The sequence below is a fragment of the Molossus molossus genome, unplaced genomic scaffold (genome assembly GCF_014108415.1).
Source record: "Molossus molossus isolate mMolMol1 unplaced genomic scaffold, mMolMol1.p scaffold_m16_p_22, whole genome shotgun sequence".
Lineage (NCBI taxonomy): Eukaryota > Metazoa > Chordata > Mammalia > Chiroptera > Molossidae > Molossus > Molossus molossus.
Window position 1 is genome coordinate 14,544,193 of NW_023425358.1, and position 27,656 is coordinate 14,571,848.

General features: G+C 51.7%; 4 protein-coding genes across 6 annotated transcripts in view; 3 read left to right on the forward strand and 1 right to left on the reverse strand.

Moving 5' to 3' along the window:
- Positions 1-2,615, forward strand: part of MSANTD2 (Myb/SANT DNA binding domain containing 2) — a 33,372-nt gene extending 30,757 nt beyond the window's left edge. Inside the window, exons 4-5 of one of the 3 annotated variants that reach the window (XM_036276720.1) lie at positions 1,523-2,087; positions 2,449-2,615. In XM_036276720.1, the coding sequence (XP_036132613.1) occupies positions 1,523-2,087; positions 2,449-2,523 (640 nt within the window). In that variant the 3' untranslated portion in view covers positions 2,524-2,615. Of the gene's footprint in view, positions 1-1,522 lie in introns of all 3 variants that reach the window. The other 2 variants (XM_036276719.1, XM_036276721.1) reach the window with 2 other exon arrangements.
- A 4,192-nt stretch (positions 2,616-6,807) lies between these two features.
- Positions 6,808-15,001, forward strand: ESAM (endothelial cell adhesion molecule). Its single transcript, XM_036276698.1, has 7 exons — positions 6,808-7,029; positions 10,225-10,415; positions 11,666-11,867; positions 12,068-12,223; positions 13,478-13,600; positions 13,887-14,013; positions 14,247-15,001. The coding sequence occupies exons 1-7, from the start codon at positions 6,960-6,962 to the stop codon at positions 14,512-14,514; spliced, it is 1,137 nt and encodes a 378-aa protein (XP_036132591.1). The 5' UTR covers positions 6,808-6,959; the 3' UTR covers positions 14,515-15,001.
- A 939-nt stretch (positions 15,002-15,940) lies between these two features.
- VSIG2 (V-set and immunoglobulin domain containing 2) lies at positions 15,941-20,421 on the forward strand. The gene is made up of 7 exons (XM_036277206.1): positions 15,941-16,025; positions 16,378-16,541; positions 17,068-17,275; positions 18,061-18,219; positions 19,179-19,298; positions 19,414-19,558; positions 20,235-20,421. Exons 1-7 carry the CDS (start codon positions 15,965-15,967, stop codon positions 20,365-20,367), a joined length of 990 nt encoding a protein of 329 aa, XP_036133099.1. The 5' UTR covers positions 15,941-15,964; the 3' UTR covers positions 20,368-20,421.
- A 236-nt stretch (positions 20,422-20,657) lies between these two features.
- Positions 20,658-25,957, reverse strand: NRGN (neurogranin). The gene is made up of 4 exons (XM_036277207.1): positions 25,772-25,957; positions 22,110-22,333; positions 21,878-21,895; positions 20,658-21,467 (listed from the first exon to the last, which is right to left on the reverse strand). Exons 1-2 carry the CDS (start codon positions 25,784-25,786, stop codon positions 22,115-22,117), a joined length of 234 nt encoding a protein of 77 aa, XP_036133100.1. The 5' UTR covers positions 25,787-25,957; the 3' UTR covers positions 20,658-21,467; positions 21,878-21,895; positions 22,110-22,114.
- Between the last annotated feature and the right edge of the window lie 1,699 nt (positions 25,958-27,656).

Genomic DNA, 27,656 nt, shown 5'->3' on the forward strand with positions numbered 1-27,656 from the left:
AGAAGCAGCTGATAGCAAAACGTGTCATCTCTGTCCCCTCACAGAGAAAGCCAAGGAGAACAAGAGGCCAGACTCAGAAGGACTGCATGGGAGATTCCCCGGGTTGTTCCAAAAGCTTTTCCCCTGGAAGATTCGAGAACATAATAGGAAGTTTCCAGGGTCTGTCTCCTCCCGAGAAGCTGTTAGTAAACTGGCACACACACCCTCTTTCTTGTACATGTTCAATTGTATGTAAGTGGTAGTTAAGTATTTTTGTAGCTTAAGTCTATACTTGTAGTAGAGGGTAATAATTTGTTGCCAAGTGAATATTTAAAATCCTTCAAACTTCAATATCAAAGTTTTGTCATACCTGAGAAGCAAACTTGTAATTACATATCCCCATATAGACGAATCATGAGGTATTTAGTTACATGAGTTCAACAGCATATGCAACAAGAATTTCCTGCCGTTTCTGTCTTAGCTCTGTTAACTATCCAAAACCAGATCAAAATGGAAATTTCTTTACTTTTTCCTTTTATAAAATATTTTCTAGAATAGTCTCAATTCATTATCTTGAATTTCTTTTTTTTAAATCTTCACTTGAGGGTATTTTTTTTTATTGATTTTAGAGAGCGTGGAAGGAGAGAGAGAAAGAGAAACATCAGTTGTTTGCCTCCCGTATGCACACTGACCGGGGATCAAACCCACAACCTAGGCATGTGCCCTGACTGGGAATTGAACTCGCAACCTGTTGGTGTACAGGACGATGTCCCTCTAACTGAGCACCCAGTCAGGGCTCATTATCTTGAATGTTTATCCCATAAAAGCTGAGCCTACTGTGGACCTTTCTATCTGAATTCTCAGATTTTAATTCTATGTTGAACTAACAGTTCTTTTAAATTTGGGAGTAGTAATGAATTTCTGACAGATAGAAGAAGATATTTTCTTTTTTCATCAGGTCATTACTCAAAATCGATTGTCTATTTTCTTACAGCAAGCATGTATTAGCCAAAATTATTGAACTTTCAGAATTTCCAGCTTAGAAATTAAGATGTTCATTAGTTTAAGTGACATTAGATACCTTTCTGAATACAGCATTCTTCACTTGCTTTTGGTAGTTAGGTCTGAAGGCCATCATGCACATTATAATAACCACTTAAAACAATGAATAATCCCTCAGTTTCTGAAGTCCTCGGGTCTTAGGTATCAACAGTTGCTAAGATGAACACAGCCAGCCCATATAAGTAATGGAGAGCAGTTTATCATCAATTCCTAGAAACTTCCTAGGGGAGTGTTTCTCGGATTTTAATACTATGGTTGTTTAGACCTGCCCTGTCCAATATGGAAGCTACTGATCACATGTATTTATTTAACCATAATTTTACATTATACATAAAAAGACCTCACAGTGGCCACATTTTAAGTGCTAATGGCTGCCGTATTGGATAGCACAGATGTAGGATATTTCCATCATTGCAGAAAGTTCTGTTGGGCGGTGCTGACCTAGACACCTGAGGAATTTGATTTTTATTTCTCTTTCTAGGAAGAGAGACATCATGCAGAACATTGTACAGATTTTGGAATCAGTACAGTTGAAATGGGAACTGTTTCAGAGCTGGACAGACTTTTCAAGGCTTCATCTTTCTAACAAACTGGCCATTTTTGGGATTGGTTATAACACCCGTTGGAAAGAGGATATTCGTTACCATTATGCTGAGATCAGCTCCCAGGTGCCCCTGGGCAAGCGACTCCGGGAGTACTTCAACTCCGAGAAGCCCGAGGGACGGATTGTTATGACCCGAGTGCAGAAAATGAACTGGAAAAATGTTTACTACAAATTTTTAGAGATCACCATAAGTGAAGCGAGGTGCCTGGAGCTGCACATGGAAATTGACTGGATACCCATCGCCCACTCCAAACCCACTGGTGGGAACGTTGTTCAGTATTTATTGCCAGGAGGCATTCCCAAAAGCCCGGGCCTTTATGCCATTGGCTATGAAGAGTGTATTGAGAGGCCCTCCTCACCCCACCTGGAGCAGAGTTCCCTGGACCCAGGAAAGGAGGGCAGGGTTGACTTGGAAACCCTTTCAGCACAAGCCTCCTTACAGGTAGAGATAGAACCCACCCGGATTACCTATTGCTACCTCGGGATCGCTGAGGTTAGGACTCTGCAGCAGTGCTTATTTTTACATTTCCAAGCAAATACCAAAACCTTCAGCAAAGATTGGGTTGGTATTAATGGGTTTTTGTCTCAGAACTGCATTGTGGATCCTGGAGTGTCCCCCAAATCCATCTACATCAAGTTTGTGGAAGTAGAGAGAGATTTTCTTTCCGCTGGCTCCTTAGTTGAGTGCCTGGAAAAAGCCGTCGGGTACCCCTTGAAATTCAACAACTGAATGTCATCCTTCACAAGGGTGTGGGCTCTCACCTCCCTGCTCTTTCCCACGGCTCAGACTGTCCCTCATCCAGGTGCTGCCTCAGACTCCGTGGAAACTCGGCGCGATCGGGCCAGCACAGCTTCTATGGAACCACCGTAGACTCTGAGCAAACAGAACAGACCTCACCTGAAAACGCTCATTTCGAGCAAATGAGATTTACCAGTGAACTTGCATGGTGGGTCAGCTGTTTCTTTTTTAAAAACAAAAAAGTTTTTAACGGATATTAGAGCCCTAATATAAACAAATGTAGGTACATTCCATATTGGACAAAACTTATACTTTGAGTTTCATATGAAATTGAAAAATTGTATTTTTTTCACAGTGTTTCATTTTTACACATCTCTATGTCTCTATATAAGTATTATTTACGACCCTGAATAAATAAGCAATAGATAACGGCAAGTTAAATCTTGAGTCACAGGAAATAAGACTGTTTTTCAATATCACCTCTAGCTACTATTGTATATAATTTAGAGTTTCATTTTTTCACCAACCAAGTGTTTTGCTATTCCCAGTCAGTGTTGCCTGCAAAGACCTTTGTTTCTGTGATGTACCAACTTTACGGTTGTGTTGCCGTCTCAACTTTTTAAAAAAAGAAATTAAAGTACTTCCTGGCCTCTTGGCGTACTAGTTGAGCTTTTTGTAGCCGAGTGCGGCCACACTGGCAGTGGGCACTGCGCTCTGACTTACTGCTGGGAATGAACAGGACAAGCAGAGCATCTTCACTTTCTGGCTCTCTGCACCCACCGACCAATGTCATTGTTTCTTCTCAGAGTGTACGGAAGGTCACTGGATGTTTCATTTTGTATTTCTTTTTAAGAAACGACTAGGATGTTCCTTCTGACCCTAAGAACACTAATGTGTAAGAGACTTTCATTTCTCATCTTTATACTCAGTAATCAGGGGCAACTCAAGGAGTAAAGTGGAGAATTGATGCCATCATATTGCCTGTGAAAAAGGAGAGGAGAGGCACAGAAATACCCAGAAAGTTTTAAAATGATCCATAGGGTAGGAAAGTGGGAGGCGTCAGTCCATTAGGAAGGTAACTCGTGTTTCGATCTTTCAGAGATTTCTCAGGGCTAACTGGCACGTCGAGGTCAGTACTCTTGGCTAGAGCCAGCTCACTGGTAGTAGTCAGAGCTCACTGTGGTGTCATGGTGGGAACTTGTTAGATTGGTTGTATTTAAAAGATTCCCTAACATCTCTCAGGTGCTCTACTTTAAATGGACTGCAAATCCAGGTAAGAGCTATAATTCTCCCTGTTTTTCTATGCTATTGGAGATATAATTGCATATTATTATTTTATTATTATTTTCTTTCCCACCACCAGTAATTTTTTCATTCTGATACTTCTTGGTTGGCTGATGCTTATTTTTCTAATGGCTGGAGGTTTATAAGCAATGTCATTTGAGTCTAGACTTGTGGGGTTTTTGATGTGAGCTGCTAAAAGCGTTGCTGGTTCAGAGAGTATGAATAGCATGGAGTGTTTGAGTGTAGCAACGCTTCTCCCTGGGCACAGTCTTCAGGTACAGGCCTTAGAAAATTCTGAGTTTGCTCTTCTCTGGAACTTGAAGTTGTAGTCCTACAGGCTGAGGCTCCACTGACCATCTTGTAGCAGTAATCTCACAGTCTTAGGTCTAAGTGCTGCAGAAAAAGCATTACTCCCAGCACTACATGGCATCCCTAAAACTCCGCCACTGAGCAGCCCCGACACTAGCGTTATGCTTCGTGCATTTTTTTTATGTCCCACTTTCCACTGCTGTTTAGTATTTAGCAGAGCATTTTGTGACCATTGCTTGAGACATTTTAGATCTGCCTCTCATGACCGAGAGGGGGCACTGCCTCACCACCGTGAGCAGCATGGAAGATGGCAGCCGTGCTCTAGTCCATGATTTCACCATTGGGCCCCAAGAGGACAAAGCTGAGCATTGGAAAATGGAGACCTAGAAAGAAAGTAGTTTGTCAATACTGAATATCCAGTCTTTGGCCAGAACATTCTAGAAAAGAAGGGTGTCGGATAACTACATGAGCATTGCTAAAGAACAGAAAGTAGACTATGTAGACCTTAACGAAGCCTTATAACTGATTCAGGGGGGATGGAGACACTATTCAAACTAAGAATCAGCATCAGAAAATACTTTAGAGATGTAAGATGAGGTGTGACTGAGAAATGCTAATGACCTGCAAGTCTCTTGACATACGGAACTGTGGTTTGCTCTTGCACACAGCACGGTTATGCAGGCAGTTCCTAGGTCACGCAGGTCATCTGTGCCAATGTTCTCATTTTACACAAGGGAGCAGTGTTCACCCTACAGTGCATTGTTGCAAAAACTTAAATGGAGCTCACCACTTGGCTGTCCCAGGGTCAGAAGAAGAAGGGGTTGGAATAGGAGATCATGTGGGAATTCCTTGAATGGGACAAGGGCAGTAAAAGGGTCCTGATGGGACTGGCGCTGTGCCACATGGAAACACTCACTGCCTACAAATCTTGAGTTGCAGCTTTCCTTCCAATGTTGCAAATTATTTGGGATCTGAATTCCAAAGAAAAAGTTAGCTACAGAGAATGAGTGTTGAGACTATACCGTAGGTAGCACTTAACAGGGATAAGCACAGCCCGTGTAACTAGGTGCTTTGGTATTCCTGGGATATACAACCAAGAGACTTTGTATTGTGTTTCTGGACTTAACCCTGGTTTGGGGTGACTTAACCCTGGTCTGCAAACAACGGAGGGTTGTTTACAAGAGGTGGTTTGCAATGTTGACTAAAGTCAAGAAAAATTAAGAGTGTGATAGAATAGAAAAACCAAACCAGTAGCTCCCACCCACCCCCCCAACTCATACACACACACACACACGCAGTCTACTTGACGATTTCATATTTGTAGGTCCCTGTGTAAGGGGATGAGACTGGCAGTTATCTATTTCTGTTACCTTTGCTGCCACTGAGCTCCCACTATGCGATTCCAGAGTTCACACTGGCAGTGTGTTTGCATAGGCATTTCTCAAAGCCGCTGCCTGGCAGTTATTTAAAGAGCAACCAGGCGACTCACACTAGGAAGAAGCAGCTGGGAGGGTCTGTGTGCAGTGTAGGCACAAGTTCCACACTCAGTTTTAGGCCAGAATTCTTTGGAATCCAGGAAGCCTGGCTACTTTCTTCCCAGCCAACTGTCGCCCAGAGCAGGCAGCGCCAGGAGTCCGTGGTTGCGCTTTGCGGCCTCGGTGGCCTTTGCGCGGAGGTTGAGCTGTGCCGGGATGTTTGAAGCATCTTTGTTGGGGCTGTTGGGCAGAGCAGCAGGAACAGGTGCGTGCGCTTCCTTGAGGGGGGCCTCGGCCGCCAGGGGGCGCAGGGGGCGCAGGGGGCGGGGGAGGGGCGGTTAAATTAAATTCGCGGGAACCAGATTTAGTCCAGAGAATTACAGTGTCGCAGGGAGGCCATGAAGACAACGGGGAATAAAGCCACGGAGGGGCTCTCTGCCGTCTCCCCCCAGCCCCCTCCTTCCCAGGCAGCAAAAAGCCCAGGGCAGGATGTTTGCAAAGGTGAGTGTCTCCTGTTGCCTTAGTTTCCCACTCAACTCCCGGGGCGTCCTTCCTACCAGTCTTTCCCCAGCTCGTGGGACCAGGCACTAGACCTAGTAACCCTCGGGCCAGGGTTCAGGGCATCCCCGAGAACATGCGGCAGGGCATCCCCGAGAACATGCGGCGAGCCCTCCCCTCGCCTCCCACAGGCGAAGAAGGTCCCAGCGTCCCCACGCCAGCGTGTCTCTCGCGGGCCGGGCCTCCTGTGGGGCGGCCTCGGGCTTCACTTCTCCCGCAGAGGTGGCCCTAACCCACCCCCTGACCCCTCCTCCACGCGGCTCCGGAGGCCCAGCACTCCCTGCCGCCCCACCCCCCGCCCTGGGAAAGTGATCATTCGGACTACTGGACTGGCCGAGGGCCTCCCTGCCCGTCCCCCTCACTGCAGAGACCCAGTGGCCCCGGGAAAACTCCGTTCCCCTCTTCTTCCTTCAGGAAGCTGCTGGGGTTAGGCTTAGACCCAGTTAACGGGTCAGAGCCCGGCCGTTTGCGGCGTTGGGGTGTGAGTGGCCCCTGGATACCGGGGAATCCCCAAACCTTCCTCCTTTCCATCCTCCCACCCATCCCTCGGAGGGAGAGATTGTGGCTGCACTGTGACCTTCAGGACACTTGTCTTTCCCTGCCCCAGGCCGCTGTGAGCACACCCGGTTACTCCACCCCACCCTGCGTGCTGATAAGGTCAAGAACTCTAGATCCCACAGCATGAGGAGGGTCACCCGTGCGCCCCGCCCGGGAAGACAGCGACCTCTCCGCCCCTTCGAATGCCCCGCCCCCTGTCCCTGCCTGTCCCCACCCCGCCACCGGCTGCACACACACACAGACACACGAACACACTCTGGCTAGAGCTGCCCTCTGGCGTGTCAGTGGCCCGGCTCCCTAGTCGGCTCCGCTCCGCTGGTGCGCGGCCTTGGTACCTGTCCGGCACTGTGTCCCAGAGCCAGCGCCCCTGACCATCGGGCCAGGGAAGGCCATGGTGTCCCTGCCCGGGTCCCCTGCGACCAGCCTGCTGCAGGTTTTGTTCCTGGGTCTGAGTACCTTCGGTGAGTTAAACCCAGAACAGGAGGGGACTTGAGATGGGAGATGGGGTGACTCCAGCCCTGAGGGAGCTGGTTTGGGGCTTGATGAGGAACTGGGTGGGACACCCCCATCTGGCTCTTATCCACCCCACCCCACCCCCACACACACTCCCTCCTCTCCCCACCCAGGGTATCACTGTTGGTACTGACTCTGTCCTGCTGTTTGGGGACAGCTCCCACTTCCAGTTCGGGTGTGTGCTGGGGGAGAGGGCTAAGCATCGCCAGGGTAGACCTCTGGGGTGAGCCAGTGGAACCATACCTCACCCCCACTCCCTACCACCACCCAGCAGAGCCGGATGAGCTGAGCTGCTAGATGAGACACTGGCTAAAGAGCTTAAGGACTTAACTCCAGCTTCTCTCCTGCCCCCCCCCCCCACACACACACACACAAGCTGACACACTAAAGTCCCCCTCCCCCGGGAATTCCCTGGTCTGGGCTTGACACCCGCACTTCACTTCAATCGCTTCGATCCCCTAGCCCAGATCCTCCCTCGGCCCCCTCCTCTTGCTTCCTGCCCTGGGAATTGAGGGAGGTGCCCCAAAAGTACAACCGTGAGGTCATTTGGGATACAGGAAATGGGGGAGGGGTTTGAATGCTTAGAGGAGCAGAATTGTGACACCCCCCTCACAAGAGGTCCACCAGCCTCTTTGGTTCCTGGGGCCAAAGGGACATAGGATGTATAGAGGAGGGCCCCAAAGAGTCAGAGAGGAAGGCCACCTCCTTGGAGCCTGTGCTTGAGGAGTGTTGAAGACTTCAGGAGTGTCCGGAACTCACGGTGGCCCAACTGTGGAGCGAAGGACCCAGCAGGAACTAAGCCTGTTCCACTGCTACCTCCCAGACTTGCCATTCCTCTTCAAGGATCCCAAGTCAGGGTGAAGGGTGGGTTAGGCGGAGTCCGCTTGAACTCATTTCTCTCAGGTTGGAAGTCGCCAGTAAGGCTAGGAAAGATGTAGAGTGAAATTCAGCCGAGATGGGGACCACCAAATCCTCATGTGTGTCCCCTGTGCTGCAAGGATGTTGGGGTATGAAGTATTGGGGCCACCAGACAGAGGCGTTCAAAAGTAGCTCACCAGCCACCAAAGCCTGGACAAGCTTCCTGCCCCTTTAGGTTTGGCGGGCCTGTACAGGGTACAACTTCTCAGCACCCCCAACTCCAACCTCAGGGCCTCTTCCTGCATTCTACCCACCAAATCCCCCATCCTCCTTCCTGCTTGGGGGGGGGGGTCCCCGAAGCTAGGGAGAGAAATACCAGTTGGCTGCCTGAGCATCCTGCACTCTTTTTTTTTTTTTTTTTAAACTCTGAGCTTCAGTTTTCAGTGACTTCCCAGATTCAAGGGCCCTACCTGGTGGGAGGGATGTTAGAGAGCTCCCCCAGCTATGCAAGGGTTAAATGTCACTGGGGACCAAGGCTCTAGGGCCTGCACTGGCTCTGCCCACTTGGACTTTCTGGGAGGCCCTTGTGTTCTGAGCTCCTTAGTGGCCCAGCTCTGCTGCCCCTGGGGCGTGAGAAGCCCGCGGGGGGAGTTTCTCAGAGAAGGAGGGAGACTAAAAATAGTAGCCCTGGGGAGCAGGCCCATTTCATTCTTTTTCTGCCCTTGCTCTGGGGAGTGGGCCAGAGGGTCCCTTTCTTGAGCCGCTCAGCTCTCCTTCGACCAAACCCAACCACTCCCTTCTCTTCTGATGGCACTGTGGACCCTGAAGCAAAAAGGGACCAAGAGTTGGGGAATTCTGCTCCAGTGTCCACCCAGGACCCAAGGCAAAAGCCTCTGGCCTCTTCATCTGCTTTCTGATCCGCGGATAAGACAGGAGGCATTTGTCCAGAAGTTTGTTCATTACTATCGATCTTAACTCCCCTCTACCTCTTGCAAGATGCCATGACACAGGGGACCTGGGGGCAGCTGCTGAGCAGTGCGGCGGGTTTCCTGTAAGAACTGCCTGGCTTCCGGGAGCAGTGCAGAAAGGCCGGGAGAAGCGGCCCGCCCGAGGCCGTGGCCCTGGGGGTGTTGCGCTCCTTGAGGCGGCGGCTGTTTCCAGCCGTAGGGCCTTCAGCCCGTGCTCCCCCCACCCCCACACCATTGTCTTCGAGCTTATCGCTGGGCACAAGTTTCCTGCCCGGGCCACTGGGACTCGCCAGGAAACGGGAAAGGGGGGTGCCGCGAAGGCTAAGGAATAGGTGTGCGGGCTAAAGAAGCGCGCAGCGGGAAGCAGTGGGGGCGGCGCGCATCCTGGCTGGTGTGCTCCTGGCCTTGGCCGCCTGGTCATCCCGCAGAGGTGGCAGTGCCGAGTGCCGAGGCCTAGGGGCGGCCAGCATCATCAGGCTCGGCCAGGTAGGAGCCCCGAGATAGTATTCCTCCAAAATGGCTTAGGACTTGGCTGCCTTTTTGCCTCTCCAAAGGGCAAAAGGTGAGTGTTCCTGGAGCCGAGGTGCAGCACTGATTCGCTAGTCCCCTCTTTGAAACCAGCGCCCCAGTCCACCTGGACGCTGGACACATGCAGCCACAACTTTGTACTTGAATGCTGGGGACCTTCATTCGTGTCCCAGCTCTGCAGAGTCCCTGCGACCTCAGAGGACCGGCCCAGAATGCCTGGATCCCAAAAGGGCCTGTGGGAGGCTTCTGGGTGACAAATCTCTTTCCTAGGAAGAGCATACGTTAGGGCTAAGGAGGTGGGGAGGGGCTGGGTGGGGAACACAGCAGTCACTGGGATGCTTCAGTCTCAGCTCTGGGGAGTTGAGCAGGAGCCACGGGGTAACCTATGGCCTCCCAACCCCTCTGGTCGAGAAAGCAGGGGCAAGGAACGCTCAGATCTTTACTCCCAACCCCCATCCCCACCCCAGGTAAACTGGGGGAGCAAGTGGGCTAAGCAGAACGTACACAAAAAGTATTAAATCTGCTCTTCCTCATGGATGTCTTCCCCTCCTTGCTGGAAATCTGCGCTTCTGGATACAACTAAATGGCACGTAATTGTGTCCCCCCTGCTACAAACCCAAAGGCCGAGGTGTCAGAGAATAAGCGGATGACACTGAAAGCTGGTTCTAGGTTCGGTCTCCCGGTCTCCCGCTGGTCTTCGAGCCTCCGGGGGCGGGACTCGTGAGGTCGTCCTTCCTATTGGCCGGCCTTGGGCGGTCTGCGCTCAAGCCTCCTTGCTCTCCTCCCTAGCACCCCCCGCGTGCGCCCAGCTCCAGCTGCACACGCCTGCCGGCCTCACCCGGCTGCGGGCAGTGGAGGGAGCAGAGGTGGTGCTCCCGGCGTGGTACACCTATCGCGGGGAGACGACTTTGGCCCAGCCGCCGTTGGAGGTGCTCACCTTAATGTGGTTCTTGGAACAGAGTGGGAAGGATCTGAAACAGGTGAGGGAGGAAAGCACCTCAGCTTTGCCCAGTGGGGGCAGGGGGACGGGGATGGCAACTCAGGGGAGGGGGAAGGTGATGGGGAAGGTGATGGGACAGGAAAAAGTTTTGGGAAAAGCAAGGGCCTCCTCACCGGTTTAATTTTGTTCCGATCTTGGAGTGTTCCACAAGAGTTCTCTTTTCCCCAACTTTCCCTAGAAAGCTAGCACACAAAGCATGAAAAGTGAAGAGGCGATTTCCTTTGCCATGGGCATGGGGAAGCCAGTATTGGGGGTTGAGATGGGAAGAGTTAGGGCGAGTATCACCCAACTTTTTTTTATTTTTTTATCCTTGCCCGAGGACATTTTTCCATATTTTGTTCAGATAGAGTGGGAGGGAGGGAGGGAGAGAGAGAAACATCGACGTGAAAGGGACACATCGGGTGGTTGCCACCTGCACAACCCAAACAGGGCTGGGGACAAACTGCAACCAAGGTACATGCCCTTAGCGGGAACCGAACCCGGGTCTCTCTGGACCACAGGCCGACGCTCTAACCGCTGAGCCAAACTGGCCAGGGCTCACACAACTCTTTAAAGTTGAGTATCAATGTGTTTTCATATGCTTTGTGCTTTGGACAGTCACAGGCCACTGCCTCTTATACCCACCTTGAGAGGTAAGGGACAGTCTCCCACAATCTCCCATCTAGCCTCTTTCCTGACATATGTAGGTCAGAGGCAGAGGACTCACAGAGGGGCCAAGGACACTTAATTTTCAGAGCCCCTTACTTGCATGGCTTCTTCCAAAGCCCTGGAAAGTGTCTTCAGGAGGTCATTTGATAAATAAGGATATGGGTGAAAGAAAGTTCGATTGCAGGGGTAGATCCTGGTTTCATAGGGCCTGAACATACACATTTGGTGTGGGTAGGGGACATCGTCAAGATAAAGAAGATAAAAGATCTCCTTAACTCTCGGGTACACCCTTGCAATCTAAATTCTTTCATACACAACCCGTTTACATTCTCTCACCCCTATTACCACCTTTCCAAATATTCCAAGTGTGAGATGAAGACACAATACACAGGGAATCAAGAACCATCCTGGGTGGTGAGAGGGTGGCCAGGGAGACAGGGGTCAATGGGCAGCTGTACAGGGTAGAGGAGATGGGTGCAGGTGAGGGGCACTTGAGGTCTGACAGTTTGGGGGAGGGCATTGACTGAGCCTGTGGGCACAGTGCAGGTATGTAATAATGAGGAGGTTTTATGCCCACACCAGGTGTTGGCATACATCAATGGGGTCACAACAAGCCAACCTGGAGCATCCCTGGTCTACGCCATGCCCTCCCGGAATGTGTCCCTGAGGCTGCAGGGCCTCCAGGAGAAAGACTCTGGGTCCTACCGCTGTTCTTTGAATGTGCAAGACCGTCAAGGCAAAAGCAGGGGCCACAGCAGCAAAACTTTAACACTGGATGTGCTGAGTAAGTAAGAAGCACACACCTTCTAATACCTCCCCCCCCCCACCAATGGGAGGTCAGGCAGGTCTCTTCCCCAAATGACTGAGTGTAACTTTGGAGGAGGGGCAAATGGATGACAAAGGGGTATGTGTGCAGAAGTTGGTGTGTGGGGGGGTGTCTGTTGGTCTTGAGTGTGAGTTTTTAACCTGTCTCCCCTCCCCCAGTCCCTCCAGCTCCTCCATCCTGCCATCTCCTGGGTGTGCCCCGTGTGGGGACCAACGTGACCCTGAGCTGCCAGTCTCCAAGGAGTAAGCCCATTGCCCAGTACGAGTGGGAGCGGTCACCCCCATCTGCCGAGGTTTTCTTTGCACCAGTTTTAGGTGAGGGGCCCTGAAGACACCAGGGACTGGGGCTGGGGTAGGAAAAAGATGAGAAGTGCCAGAGGGTCCGATGAAAAGGAAGGCAGTGCTTTAAAGTGGGGGGGGGGGAGCGGGGGGCGGGGCTGGAGCGCTAGACATCTGCATTAAGATCCCAGCTCTGCTGCTCACTAGCTGTGTGACTTGGTGCCTCCGTTTCCTCATTTTTTAAAAAAATTTTTTGGTACCTGTTCTTAGGGGGAACTGAACCTGGGACTCTCTGGTCTGCAGGCTGATGCTCCAACTGCTGGGTCAAACCGGCCAGGGCTGTTTCCTCATTTTTAAAGTGGGGCGTCAGTAGCTCTAATTTGAACACACCAGCTATACAAGTCATTTGGGGGAAATTGGAACCTTTTTTTCAGTGTTTATGAGATCTAATCGATGGGTCATTCTTAGTATGGAGTATTAGATGCTGTTAGAGAATTATCAGGTATGGCAGTAGTATATGGTTATGTGGGGCAGTGGCCTTCATTTTTGGAGATTTATGCCGAAGTCGTTATTTTAAAACGTCTCAGAAAACAAGAGTAAGGAAATTAAGTATAGCAAAATGTTAGCAATTGTTGGATCTAGGTGGTAGGATTTTCATTTTGTCCCTCTTGCTACTTTTTATTTGACCAATTTATAATAATTTTTAATATTTTTTACATAGTGCTTACCTCATAGGTTTGTTTTGAAACTTTTGTAAATTAGTAAATATAAAGAACTTAGTCTTTGGTGCGCCATAAGCCTCCAATACACTTAACTGTTATAATTATTATCTCATACCATTCTTTCAACACTATCAGGAGGCCATATTATCCCATTTTACAGATGAAGAAATCGGGGCCCAAGGATAGCAAGTAACTTGCTTAAAGTCACATGGCCTATTCTAGAACCCAGGTTTTCTCACTCCTAGCCCAATGTTCTTTCTCTCACACCACTCTGCCATTTAGAAATAAAAATGAAAATCATGTTTTGTTTTTTCTGGGTATCATTTCTTTGTTAGCCTCCTTTTGGAATCAGCTGGAGACACTGAGCTGTGGGCTGGAGAGGGATTTTGAGCTAGCCCTTGTGCAAATGGGGGTGGAACCCAGTGTGCTTACGTCACACCTTTTCCATCGGGGAACAGACAGCTGTGTTGCCCAGAGAGTCAAAAAGGATATTCCAGAGAAGGGGCAGGATTTTCTTTTTTTAATGAGAAATAGGGTCCCTGGCCTAATGGCTAAATTGTGTCCACAGATACCATCCGTGGGTCTTTAAGCCTCAAAAACCTCTCCGCTTCTATGTCTGGAGTCTATATCTGCAAGGCCTACAATGAGGTGGGCAGTGCCCACTGCAATGTGACCCTGGAAGTGAGCACAGGTCAGTGAGGGGTAAGTGGGGTTAAGGAGAAGATTGATCAGTGGTTGGGGTGGGGTCGCAAGAGAGGGGAGGAGGCCTGTCTACTGAGGCCTCTCATTGTAACAGGGCAAGGAACTTGTCTTGATCAAATGTTTGTGCAAATATTTGGTCAGTGACCATTTTCTGCTTGACAGCCATCTCTTCTTAACGGGAACACAGAAAATGTGTATGGTGGCATTGGGGTCGTCGGATTTGAGAGGGGTGGGGAACAGCTGGGTGTGGCCCTCTGACACCAAGGTCGTTCCAGGGCCTGGGGCTGCAGTGGTTGCTGGAGCTGTTGTGGGCACCCTGATTGGATTGGGGCTGCTAGCTGGACTGGTCCTCCTGTACCAACGCCAGGGCAAGGCCCTCGAGGAGCCAGCCAATGATATCAAGTAAGTGCCCCTGGTCTCTGCCCAGATGGGGCTCTCCTAACTCCCCTTAGAGAGGCTGGGAATTCAGACAACTCTCATCTGATGGAAGAGTGGGCAGCAGCTGAAACATGATTCCTATGGGTAGATTTTAAGAGACTGGAGAGTTGAAGGGGTGGGGCCTGGGAGGGAGTAAGACAAGGTATGTAGAAACTCTTACTTTCAGTTTCTGGACTCATTACTTCTTTGATGACTAGGGAAGATGCCATTGCTCCTCGGACCCTGCCCTGGCCTAAGGGCTCAGACACAATCTCCAAGAACGGGACCCTGTCCTCTGTCACCTCATCACCAGCCCTCAGACCACCCCAACACCCTTCCAGGACTGGTGCATCGACCCCCTCACCCAGCCTTCGTGCACTGACCCCCATATCTAGCCCTGGTGGGGTCGTATCCTCTGCTCTGAGTCCAAAGCGTGCTGTCCCTGTGATGGTGCCTGCCCAGACGCAGTCTGGGTCTCTGGTGTGATGGCCCAGCTATTCATTGGCAGAGTCATCTGGTTTCCCTCCTTCCTACAGTAATTACTGTAGGGGTCACTCTAACACAGAGGCCTGAGTCTGGGAGGGTGGCCACCTTCTAGAGATCTCCAGTCTTCTACCCCCACCTTTCTCTACTGGGAGAACACTGGGTCTCAATTAAGGCTCAAACTTCCAGGAGGTAGAAGGAGAAGAGGAAATGGACCTGGGATTAGGAAGAGCCTAAACCCTCCCTGGAGTCCCCCTAACACTGCAGAGGAATGCTGCTGAGATTGGCTACCCTCCCCCACCCCAGGGCCCTGGTGGGAACTGCCAATCAATGAGTCCTCTGACCCCCTTGATCTCTATCCCACCCATATCTAACACCATCCTTCACTCCCACTTCGCTCCATTAATTTAACCTGTCCTGCTGGCTTGGTTGGGTTTTGTGGGGGCAGGGGATAGGGAAGGTATTTGTGAAACTAACTTGAAATGTGTGTGTGTATGGTTTTTTTTTTTTTATTTTGCAAATTTCAATAAAGATACATTGTGTTTGCATGGAAATCACCTTTTCAAACTTGGAATTCCCAGGAGATGTTGAGGACCATGCAAAGAGGACCCCTACCCAGGCTGTGTACCTAGGATGGCTTCTCCACGCAGCCTCTGCCTTACTGGCTCGGGAGGGTTGCTGTCAGGTGGCATGGGAGAGACACAAAGAGCTGGAGGCCGGGGAGACCCAACCCACTCTGAGGAGCAAGGGGATGAAATCGGTGCACTTTCTGCTAGAGTCCGAGTGCTCCGGACATTGGGCGTGTGTGCACTTACTCTCCGCTTCCTCTCAAGGGCAGAGAAGAGGAGCCTGACTGGGCTCCCCTCTTCCAGACCCCCGAACCCTTAACAAACACACCCCCTCCAAGTCTCGGCCTCTCTGCCCGTAAAAAGGAGTGACGATGGGAGTAGGGAAGAGTCTGTAGTTTCCATGGAGACTCCTACCCCAGCCAGTGGTGATAAAAATGCCAGAGAAGGGATCTCAGCGAGAAGAGGGGGGGCTTGGAAGGAACTAGAATCTCTGAAGGCATCAAAGAGTCTTTGGTGTGAGGCCCCAAAGTGATAGTGTCATTTGCCAGCTCCCAGGTGGTCAGACCTCGGCCTCCAGGGCATTCTTGTCCCTCCGGAGATGCAGTTCTGACCCCTTCCCTTCAGGTGTCCATCCCCAGCCCAGTCCTCTCCCAGGGCCTGACAGCTTCGGAAATTGGGGGCAGGACAGAAGAAAGGAATAGGGCCAAGATGGTTCCAGAACTGAGGCTGGAGGGAGAGGCGGTTCCTTACTCCGGGGCGCCGGCCTCTCCCCTTGTTTGCTCTGCGATAGCCAGTCTCGCCCCTGCCCAGCCCGGGAGGTTGCCCTGTGGGTGCCGCCTTCCATTCCCAGACCGAGACAACAGAGCAGAGACGCGGGACAGGCTATGGCCCGGCTCCCGGGGCCTTTGCTGTGCGGGGCGCTGCTGGGCTGGGTTTTCTTGACCGGTGAGGAGGGGCCGGGCGCGGTGGGGGCTGCCGAGGCCTGGGAGGGGGCGTCCAGGGCCGGAGGGTGAGGTCAGGGCGCGCGAGCCCGCCAGCGAGTTGGGCCTCTCGGGAGGGCTGAACCGCCGCAGAACCATTGTTTCCTCTGCCCGGCAAACACACCCTCATACCTGGCCAGTCCCGTCCTTTCACCCACAAAACTCGGTGTGTGCTCCTCCCTCCTGAAACTTCAGGTTTCCAGAAGGGAGTGGAGCCCCAGCCTCTCGCGGGATATGGTGGGCCGGGCTCCCGATCGCGGAGATTCCCCCAGCCCCCCACCCCCAGCCCCCGGCTGGCTCTCCCTGTGCGCCCCCAGCCCCCGGCCCTGCGGTGGAGGTGCACGTGCCCGCGGAGCCCCTGAGCACGCAGGTGGGCAAGACCGCCGAGCTGACCTGCAGCTACAGCACGTCAGTGACAGACAGCTTCGCCCTGGAGTGGAGCTTCGTGCAGCCTGGGAAGCCCATCTCTGCGTCCACCCCCGTGAGCTGAGAGTGGGGGCGGGGGCCTCTGGCCTGCGCGGGGTGGGCCCGAGAGGCAGGAGCGGGGGGGGGGGGGGCACCTAGGATGAGGGCAGGTGCCTTGGGATGAAAAAAATAAGTGGACTCTTTCTAGATCTTCTGAGGACAGCAATCGGCGTAATCCCAGATCACATACATGGTCTAGCCACCTTCCTTCCCCATCTCCCAATGTGCAACTCCTAGTGCAGTCCCAGCTTCAGTTAATACAGCTATTAAACTGATGCTCAGCTGTTGTGATTGAAAGTAGGATAAAATGCTGCCCCTTCCAGAAATATTTGTGTCCCCTCACCCCCAAAATGAGAATCATACTTAGCTGAAAGCAATGAATATAGTTCCTTTAGCACTTGGAAAGGGCTAGTATTTGGGGCGCTAGACCTTCATGGTTCTGACTGGAGCATCAGCTTCTCTGGCTGGTGTAAGGGAGAACGGACTGCAGAGCGGATGCCAGCCAGGAAAAGGAGCTGTGTGTGTCTTCTGCTTCTCCCCAGATCCTGTACTTCACCAATGGACATCTGTACCCAGCTGGTTCCAAGGCAAAGAGGGCCGGCCTGCTTCAGAACCCCCCCACAGGAGGAGTGGCCACCCTGAAACTGACTGATGTCCACCCCTCAGATACTGGAACCTACCTCTGCCAAGTTATGAACCCACCAGATTTCTACACCAATGGGTTGGGGCTAATCAACCTTACTGTGCTGGGTAAGGCAGTCTGGGGACCCATATACCCTGAAAGATTTCACTGGCCCCGATAAATCCCCACATATCTTTCTTTCCAGCCCAACCGTACAACTTTACTGGGGACCCCAAGGGAAAGTGCCTCCTTCCTCAAGGCTTCTAATCCAGCCAGTCATACTCCCGCTCCACCCTCCACAAAGAGTGCTCCTCCCTCAATCCCTAGTAACAAAGGTTCCACATACAGGGTTTGAGTCATGGCCCCAACAGCTCCATCTTTGGGAGCACCTCCCATTCATATCTGAGAGTCTGTCCCTCTCCAGGTCAGTGGCAGAGAAGGGGGGTGACCATTAAAAGAACAAGGGCCCCTACCACACTAAGCACCAATTTTGTGTCCAGAACCTCCATCTCTCCCCAAGCTAGAGCCTGCTCAGGGATGAGCAAAAAGAAGAAACTATGAACGGGGCTGTGGATGTTCAGATGGAAAAGAAAACACTTAGGAGGTGGTATGGCAGCTGCATTCAGAAATCTGAAGGGCTGTCCTGCAGAGGGAACATTTTTCATTTCTCTCTGTGGGTCCAGAGGGCAGGAATTGGGACCAATGGGCGGATATTATATTAACACAAATTTGGGCTCAACATGAGATTTTTCTAACAATCAGAATTTCCAATAGAGCAAATCGTTTCCTGGGAAGACAGTGGTATGTGGGCAAAAGTGGACTGCTATTTGGTGGGACTATTGAATTAGGAAATCTAGTCCTTAATGAGAGTGGAGATAGAAAATCACTACGGTTCTTTCTGTGATTTTTGCAGTGCCCCCCAGTAGTCCCTCGTGCAGTCAGACTGGTCAAATCTCTGTGGGGGGCTCTGCTGCACTGAGGTGCAGCTCTTCCGAAGGAGCTCCCAGGCCAGTGTACAACTGGGTCCACCTTGGATCTTCTCCTACACCTTCTCCTGGCAGCATGGTGCAAGGTAAGGGCCGGGGCATCAAGGAAGATGGGACTCAGGACCTGGGCAAATCTGGTCTCTAAACCCCACACACCCATAGTACCAGCCCCATACCTGCGGGAATGAGACAAATGCTTGTACCTTCTCCCTGCATCTTTCTTGGTTCTGTATTGGTCCCTCCTGTCTGTCTGCCTGCATAGTCTGTGACAGCATGATACTGGAAGCATTTCTCAAGCTAAATATACTCCGATATAAAGGAAGAGAGTGAGTGGAAGGCAGAGCCATCCTGTGATTCCCACTTGTTTGTTTGGGAGGGATTTCTTTTAGATTTCTTAAGGGTCATGAATAGTTCTCAAACTTCCTAGAAGAGAAACTGAGGCAGAGTAGCACAGACTATCTTGGATCACTTAGCCAGTTTCTCTGGAGGAACCATATAACTGGCTAAGAGTCACAGCTTCTCAGCCTCCTCATGCTGGCTCCAGTGCCCTCTCTCTCCTCTCGGCCCCAGCAAACCCTTTATCAATCCAGAGCCCCCAGATCACCTCCCGTGTGTGCTCTGCCTTCTAAAGGGAAGGTAAGCAGCTTAGAAAAGCGCTTGGTTCAGCTTAGAGCCATCCCAGTAGACAGTTTCTAGCAATGAAGCCTCTTCCCCCCAACCAGGAACCTGACATCAGCCAGTAAGCACCCCACCCTGATTCCATTGCCTATTTCTGAACCCTTCAAGTGTGTGTGGTCTCCCCTCCCCTTTAAATGCAGTTGTGTAGGGCGGAAAGAGCACAGAAGTTGCAGTGGCTTTGTCACTTCCTCTCTGGGTCACTTTGGACAATTACTTTCCTTCTTTGAGCCAGTTTTCCCACTAATAAAATGATGTTAGTCCCTTCCTGACAGGACGGTTGTAAGGATGAAATGAAAAATGCTTTCATCATAGTAGATGCTCCCTGTGAGCTGAATGAGTGATGAAACACTTCCTCTTTGCTCCCTAGATGAGGCGTCTGGTCAGCTCATTCTCACCAATCTCTCCCTGGCCTCGTCGGGCACCTACCGCTGTGTGGCCACCAACCAGATGGGCAGTGCATCCTGTGAACTGACCCTCTCTGTGACCGGTAGGGGTGCTGGGCAGAGGCCGGGCTGGCAGACCTGGATTGCAGAGGCTGCATGAAATTGTCTGAGGAGGGGCCAAGGTGGGTCTGCAGCTCTGAGGATCCTGTGTATCCTTAGACCCTTCCAAAGGTCGAGTGGCTGGGGCTGTGATCGGAGTGCTCCTGAGCGTGCTGTTCCTGTCCGTCGCTGTGTTCTGCCTAATAAGATTCCAGAAAGAGAGGAGGAAGAGGCCCAACGAGATATACAGGGGTAGTGACCTTCGGTAAGCAGAAGGGTGGAGGGTAGTGCAGAGAGGGACGAAAGGGTTTGGACTAAGGGTAGATCTCAGCCCTCAAGGTCTGACATCTTGGGAGTAAGGAGTACCACTCAGTCCTGGGATTTGGTGGTGGGGATGGCAGTGTAGCCCGTGTATTTGTGTGTGAGCTAAATGTATAGGTGGAGGGGTTGACTCATAAGCTGCTCTCATGGTCCTCATACTTAACAGAATTTTCATTTTTGGTTTTTAAGTCCTTTTCATATACGTCAGCAGGATGTCGATGCCAGGACTTAGATCGGCCCTGAGCTTTGCCCTGAGATTTGTTCAACTGGGTGTGATTCTGTGTGGGGCAGCAAGGAGAGAAGCTGCCTCTGTCATCGCTGTCAATTGTGGGGTTCAAAATAGGGACCAGAGCAGTATTTCTTCAAGTGTGGTCCCCTGGTTTACCTGGACAGAAATTACTGGGAGCTTGTTAACATTCAGATTCAGGCCATCTTACCCCTCCTGAAGTAGAATCTGTGTGTGCGTTGGGGGGCGATGGGGCCTGGAATCTTTATTTCAACCAAAGTTCCACAAATGATTCTCAGGCACAGTAAAGTGTAAACGTCCCTGGGTTGTGAGGGAAGGGTGTCCTCTGAGGGATGCCTCTAGTCTTCACTAAGAATGTGTTTCTATCTATCAGAGAGGATGCCATAGCTCCTGGGATTTCTGAACAAACTTCCATGAAGGCCGATTCTAGCAATGGGCTCCTGGAGAAGCCCCTTTCTGCCATCACTGTGAAGGCCACCAAGTCCAACCTCCCTATGGTTGTCTGATTTCCCTGCTCACTGCTGAGGGGGAATATCAACAATTAAAGCTTCTGGGTACCATGTTGTCTCCCTCTTCTTTCTGCGGTATAGCAAATGTCCCCTAGGCGGCCCAAAGAGTATTAGTACAGTAGGGGAAGGAAGAGGCTTCCATTCCCAGACTGATGCCGGAGGCAGGAAGGGAAGGTTTTAACAGGTCCCTCGCCCCTTTCCCCCTCCCACCTCCACTTTTTGGTTTGGTCAAAGGAGACTTGTTCAAATTTTGAGCACTCAAGCATCCTCACCTCTACCACCCTTGGAACACTTGGACATTCCTGTTTATTGTTCACATTTCAACCCAGCAGTCACATGCACACTCGTAGATAAAAACAAAACCTTCCGGCCACAGCCCCAGGAGTCCGTCGGGGGCGGAGCCAGCAGGGCAGGGGCCGGGCCACAACAGACTCCTCCCACGGAGCCACCCCCTCGCTCCGGCGTTCGCAAAACAAGAAAGCTGGTACCTGTGTGGCTCTCCAGGTGCGCAAGGGTGAGGGGAGGACCAATTACAGGCAGGCGTGGGGAAGGGTGTGAAATAGGGACTTCCCTTCCCATCAGAGCAAGGGGTATTGAACACCATAAAAACTCTCTTCCCCGCTCTCCTCGTCCCCGATCCAAAGTTCTAGGGCAGGTTGAGGGCGAGAACAGCAGAGACGAAAGGCGTCCCCTTTAGCTGTGCACGGAACGAAAGCACTTTTTTAAAGTGAGTGTCCTCGGGCAACGCAGAGGGTAGGGCGCCCTCTGCGGTGCACCTAGGGGAGCGCACGGAGGCTGTGGAGGCAAAACTGCATGCTGGTGCGGAGACCCGGCGAGAAGCAAAGAATGACGATTGGGGAGGGTGAGGTTTGGGGCTAGGGTGGGGAAGGAGGACGAACGGGACCATACTAGAATGGAGAACCAAATGAAAGGGCACAGACTTAGCAACTCCTCGATGGAGCCTGCCTGGGACAGGGTCTCTGGGGACGTGGGGAGGCTTCTGAAGCTGGCAGGTTGGTGGAAAGGAGAGGGTCGCAAACACCGCAGGGAAGTCTCGTCACTGCCAAGGGGACGCGGCATCCATCGCTCCTCGGAAACTGAGGACAGAGAAGGTCTGAGCACCTGCCTCTCTGGTACTTCCTCTCCCCCTTCCTAGACCCGGACAGCAGGGCGGGAGCGCCAGGGGGCCCTAGGCACCCTGAACCCCACCCCCGACCCAAACCACTGAGCTGAACCCAGCCGTGGCCTGTACGTGTGTGCACCACTGTGCGCTAGAGCCCCCCGGCCGTGCTCAAGTAGCCAGACGGGGTAACTGCATATCTGTGTTGGTTCAGGTGTGTCCCTTTCGCAGCCTCAGGCGTCTTGATGTGTCAGAAACCCTGCAGTCTCAGGTGCATTTTCCCGGGCTGGGAGGGGTGAGGGCGGGCAGAGGGGAGGGGTGGGGGCTGGGTTCTCTTTTTTCCCTCCCACTCAGGGTTCCCACCCCGCCTTGAGGTCGTACCATTACCTTCGAAAATGCTCAGTTCTTCGTTCGGGGAGGGGTTGGCAGAAGGGAGGGTAGAGAAAGAAATAGGTGAGCTCTCGGGCGCAGCGCCCTGAGCTCCCCCACCACTTCCAGGGCCCCACCCTCAGCTTCCCAAACCCGTCTTCTCGCTCAGCCCGCCTTCAGTCTTCCTCGCTCCTCGGGAGGAGGAGCGGGCACTCTCGGCGGGCCCAGGGCTGGGAGAGGACCGGCTCACCTGGCCTAGTCTCCGCTGGGGCCGCCCGAGCCTCCCCGGGTGCCCCCAGCTCCGCCAGGCCCTCCGGGGCCGGGGCCCTTCCGGCCGCTCTCTCTGCTCTTGATCTTCTTCCGTGCCATGTGCCCTCGGAAACTCGCCTGGATTTTGGCAGCGGCAGCGTTGGCACCAGGATCGTCCAGTGGGATGTCTAGAATGTCCTCGTCCGGCTTGGAGCAGGCGCTCTCCTGGGGGCGGGGCAGGGGTATTTGTGCGGTGACTGGGCGGAGACTCGGAGAGGGTTGGGTAGGAGTCGAGTCGTGGGGGTTGAGGAGGGTGACACAGGAGTGGGAAGTGCAGGGAAGGCACGGAGAAGGGCTAAGGCAGGGGGGCGTGCAGGTGTGTGTGTGTGTGTGCGCGCAGGCGCGCGTATGTGTCCCCCTTCTGGGCAGCGGCAGGAAAAAAGGAAGGTTCAGTTTCAGGTGGACTCGGTTGTGTTCCCCACTCAGGAAAGAGAAGCACACGATGGAATGGGATCCAAGACAGCCAGAGAGCTCTGAGTGGCAAAGGGCCCATTGCCATGAATCGAGTTGGGGGGGGCGGGGGGTAGGCTGTAGAGCTGACTGGAGGGAGCAGGGGGTGGAGGAGCAAAGTGAACAACAGCAGGCACTCCTGGACGTGGCTGCCTCTCCCCGTCCTCAGAGGTGCCTCCAGCTCAAAAGGGCCCCTTCTGAAGTCAGGATAATATCTACCTCTGTAGGTTGTGGGGAAGAATAAACAACATGATATGCATAAAGTTTCTGGCACAATCTAGTTGTTCAATAAATGGCAGATATTACTACAATTATTTTAAATAATAAGTTGATGTGAAATAGTTGGTTTTGTAGGCCAAAAGTGGTCATATAAAAACAATGTCATATGGTTCAACCTAATAATAATCAGACTCACCCCCACACCCCAGGTCTCTGTTTCTCCCACAGCCTGCCCCAGCCAGTAGAAAGGGGCCAGTAACTGATTGGCCACACTGATTTCAGAGGCAGGGCTCTGGCAGGAGAGGGCCCGAGCCCCTGAGCGCCTGGGTGTTGATGTGGGTTGGCTTGCAGATGGTTACTATGCAATCAGAAGGACATTTCTCCTTTGATCTGATCCTCTTGCTTGTAGGAAAATTATCCTAACATTTTTGGCCTAAGGATTTCCACTGCTTTCACTGTGTTTTGCTTCGTGGGCATGAGATGACCAAGATCTCATGTAGTCATTCAGTTATGTTCGTTTCCCCACCCAGTTCACCAAAGTGGGATGGGTATCAGTGGGGCTTCGGTGATCGCCACCCCAACCAGGTTCCGTCCCAGGAGCACAGATTTAAACCCCAGAGGTCTAACCACAGGTTTACGAATGCCTTTCCTCATCATGCTTCTGAAGGCTGTCTTCATTTCCTAGATTTCAGAGTTCTTCAGTGTGTGCCCATAATTGAGTTAAATGTCGTTAAAAGGAATGATCAGGAGACCAGTGTGGTTGTGGAGGGCCTGGAACACTTTTTTGTGCTCCCTTGATGTTGTGCTCTCTCCCTGGTATCTTATTCCCCACTTATGAACCAAAGTAATGCTTTTCGCTTTTTGGTTCTTTGATTCATAGAGCTCAAGCCTTTCTTGGGATATTCTCAGGGAACCGTGAAGTTTCTCCTCATAAGAGGACACTGCTCCAAGAAACCAGTTCAAGCAGACCTCTCCTCAGCTGCCAGTTGTGGAGGTTGAACTGAGGAAGGGGTTTCTTTCTCCAACAGCACTAAGACTGACCTGCGTCACCACCCATCCCAGCTAGAACAACTGGGATAGTTGTGTATTTGCCTCTTCTGTACAGTTTGGTGGGCAGCTTCTCCTCTTTTCAGGGGACACTCATTCCACACATGCCTACCAATCACTCAGTTTGGCTTTCTGGACACTCAAGAGCACAGTCAGGGCAGACCAGGTCCCACAGGCAGGGACCCAACATTCTACCCTAATTACTCCTGCAGGCACCATCTGAGACAAGTTACATTCCTTCCCCAGCCTCTTGGATTATTTGCTCTCTCCTCTTTCCACTCAACATGCTACCTGCTTTTCCTTCGCCATCATTCTTACCATCTCAGCAATATTGCCCCCCTCCCCTGCCACCACCACATACACATGCAGAGCCCTCTATCCACTTATTTTCTCTACTTTATAAAATACTTTTAGGGATAAGGAGCTCTTCTTTGGTGTAACCCAAGAACCTCTATTAAGAGCCCATTCCTCTTTCCACAATCAAAAATTGCTTTCTGGAGAATAACAGAGGAAAAGACTGGTATGAGACATGTTAACAGGGCTATTCCAGGGGGTAGGATTATAGATGACTGGCGTGTTTCTTTTTTATGCTTATCTTTAGTTTTTACATTTTCTTTTATGAGCATATTACCTTTATAATGAGGAAAATAGTAAATATTTAGAGGAGAGGTAGAGTATTTGAATCCTGTCTCCACACTTAGAAGCTGTACCTCTTTGGACAAATCATTTAATCTTTCTAAGCCTCAGTTTGCACATCTGTAAAATGGGGAAAATAATATCTACTTCACAGGGCCATTGTGATGATTAAATGTAAAGTGTTAGGTACATGGTAAACATTCACAAATTGACAACAATGTTTAACATTAAGATGAGTTAAAATCATAATAAGAACCACAATGACTTGGTCCTAAATTCTTTCTGCTTCTTGGTACCCAGTTATAAGGAAATCTCACCTCTTATAATCTAAGCTGTCCTTCCAAACTTCACCCCCACCCCCTTTTTAAGGATGGAGGGTGGGGAGCAAGCAAGTCATAAGCTCTTGTATCATTAGCTGGGTTGACTGAATGGCTGAGAATGCAAGGACTTTGCAGTAGTCTGTCTCCATATGTGGGGGCTAAAAACCAATCATTAAAAATAAAATTTATATGTGTATGATCACTGTACTCTTCTAGTGAGCCAAGCGCTTTCATACCAGAGTCTCCTTAACAGCAACCTACTTTGACATTAGCCACTTGCGCATCCAGGTCTCCGTGGGCGCCGACAAACTGCAGACACTTCCTTCCCTCGCCAGCAGGGCTCTCTCGCGGTCACCCAGTCCCCTCTGGGGCTAGAAGGGATTGGGAGCCGGGCCAACCCCTCCTCAGAACCACACTGACTAGGTTCTTCGCTGTCCATCGTCACAACTAAGCTACCCAATATGAACCTCCTATCCTAGCCTGCGCCAAACAGGGCTCGAAGGTCCAGAGGATCATATTGTTGCGCCCACCAACCGCAATGGCAGTGGGATGGGGGCCGAAAGCCTGGTGGGAGTCGGAAGGGAGTCGCTGCAACATCACTAGGGGATGGTTGCTAGCATCTCTCTAGAGGGAAGTTTCTCTTTTCCCGTAACCTGCAGCTTCCCCGCTGCAGAGCCATGCCGAGTTCCCAGTCCAACCCAGACAGCCTGGAGGATGGGCGCCCAGACGCCCCCGCGAATGGGGAGCATTATCCCAGGGCTTCCAAACCAGGCGGGTGCCTTTCACCACCCACCACCACGTCTCAGCAGGCACACCTATTGTTCCTAGGTCTTTGCACCCACTTCCCTCTCTCCCTCACCCTCCAGGGGGTTCCCGGGAGTCCCTGCCCCATACCAAGCAGGGTACCCGTCCCCCAGGCCCTCTAACTTACGGTGCAGCAGTCCATACTGGTTTTGGGGGTCCTCGGCTGGGCGGAGCTGGAGCAAGGCGGGGGTAGGGGTGTGTGGTGCCAGGCGGAGACTCGGGGGCTGAGCTGCGCCGCGCCTACTGGCGCCGAACCCTCAGCTGCGCTCTTGGGTCCTCTCTCCCGCGCTCAGCTCTGCTCGCGAATGTAACCTGAGCCCTGCGGTCTAGAAGCCAATCACGAGCCACCTCGGACAGGGTGGGCGGGGAAACTAGATGGATGGCCACGCCCCTCTGTCGGCTCCCTCTCCCACCCCAACCCCTCCTCCCACACATTTCCATCCACTCCTCCTACATACCCATCCTCCCTAATCCAAACCCTTGCTGCTGAGGCGGCAGACTGCCAGGCAGATGGAGGCCCCGATATCCCGGGCGCAAACACACTCACATCTGGGCACACCACCCTCCCACTCATATACAGAAAACCACGCACCCCTCGCCACCTCCCCACACTTCCACAACCTAGCCAGAGTCCCGAATAGGGCTCCCTCTAGCTTCTTTCCCCCTCAGTCCTCAAAGAAACGCCCCAAAGATGTGCGGTTAAAAAGTTCCATCATCTGCTGCAGACTGGAGAATGTTGTCGGTATACAATCGGGCAGTGGACACACAAACACAAATGTTCACAAGCCCATGTGTCCATGTATGATTCTCCCAGGCTTACTAAATGAGCACTTCAACATGGAGACACTGTAGATACAGCTTGCAAAAATAACTACACAGACCTTGTACACAGTGTGCAGATAAATCCAGATGCGCAGGTACATGGGCAGTCGCCCTAACCAAGATATCTGCATGATATTTCTATTATCTATCCTTCTATCTATCTGTATGCCCTTCTCTAAACAAAGTCCTATGTGTACAACACTCATTTTGTATGTGTCTCTATATGGATACTGACTTGGGAAAAACACCATTCCCTCCTACTTTCCATACCAGAGGTCCCCTATTCTCTTGATCCACTGCTTCAGAATAGAGGAAGACTGGCCACGCTCTCTTGCCCCTGGGAAGACAAATACCTTAAACCCTAGTACAGGGAAATATCCAAAGTCATGACTCTTTGGTTCCATGATAGAGGAAGGATGTGGACTTCATGACAGGCTGGGAAGGGGAGATATTGCAGAAGCATATCTTTTGTGGTCGCCAGCTTCCCCCCACCTGTCAGGGTTCTAGGCTGGCAGTGTGGCATGTCATATGGATGGGGTGGGCCATGTTTGAAAAAACTAGAAAGTCTTTTTCAGCTATGGTCCCACAGGAGGGAAGGAAGAAAGGATGGCTGCTACTTAGGTCTGTGGACTGAAACGGAGCAAGTAGGAGACATGCTCTGGGGCTCTGGTTGGGACAGGGAGTTCTGAAACAGTGAGCCCACAGCCACTGGCCAGTCATAGCATGGCTGTTCCATGCTTCCTTCCTACCTGAACATTTGCGCCATGGGCTTTGTTTGCCAAAGGGAAAATGAGTGGGAGTGACATTTTGGTGGCCACTCATGATGGACACAGGGTTAGCCAGCTTGGGCCCCCAAGCTGAAGTGGAAGCTGGCTGGGATTCCAGGGCTAGGGGTTTAAGGGTGTCTCTCTCCCAGCATGTTTGGGACCCACCCACCTTGTAACTGAAAATCTGTTTTGCAATCTGTCTCTGGCACATCCTTCATCCCCCACCTCCACCAAATGGCAGGATGTCCCGGGAAGTCAGGCCCTTGCCTAACTAATGTGCACATCTGGGTCCTTTAGTTGTGCCATTTCCGGTTGGACATCAACTCCAGAATACAGAGGAGGGAAAAAAGGAGGCAACTGGGGGCAGAGTGGATATCAGACCTGGACTCTGTGCTTTTCTCTTCCCAAATTAGAATTCGGGAT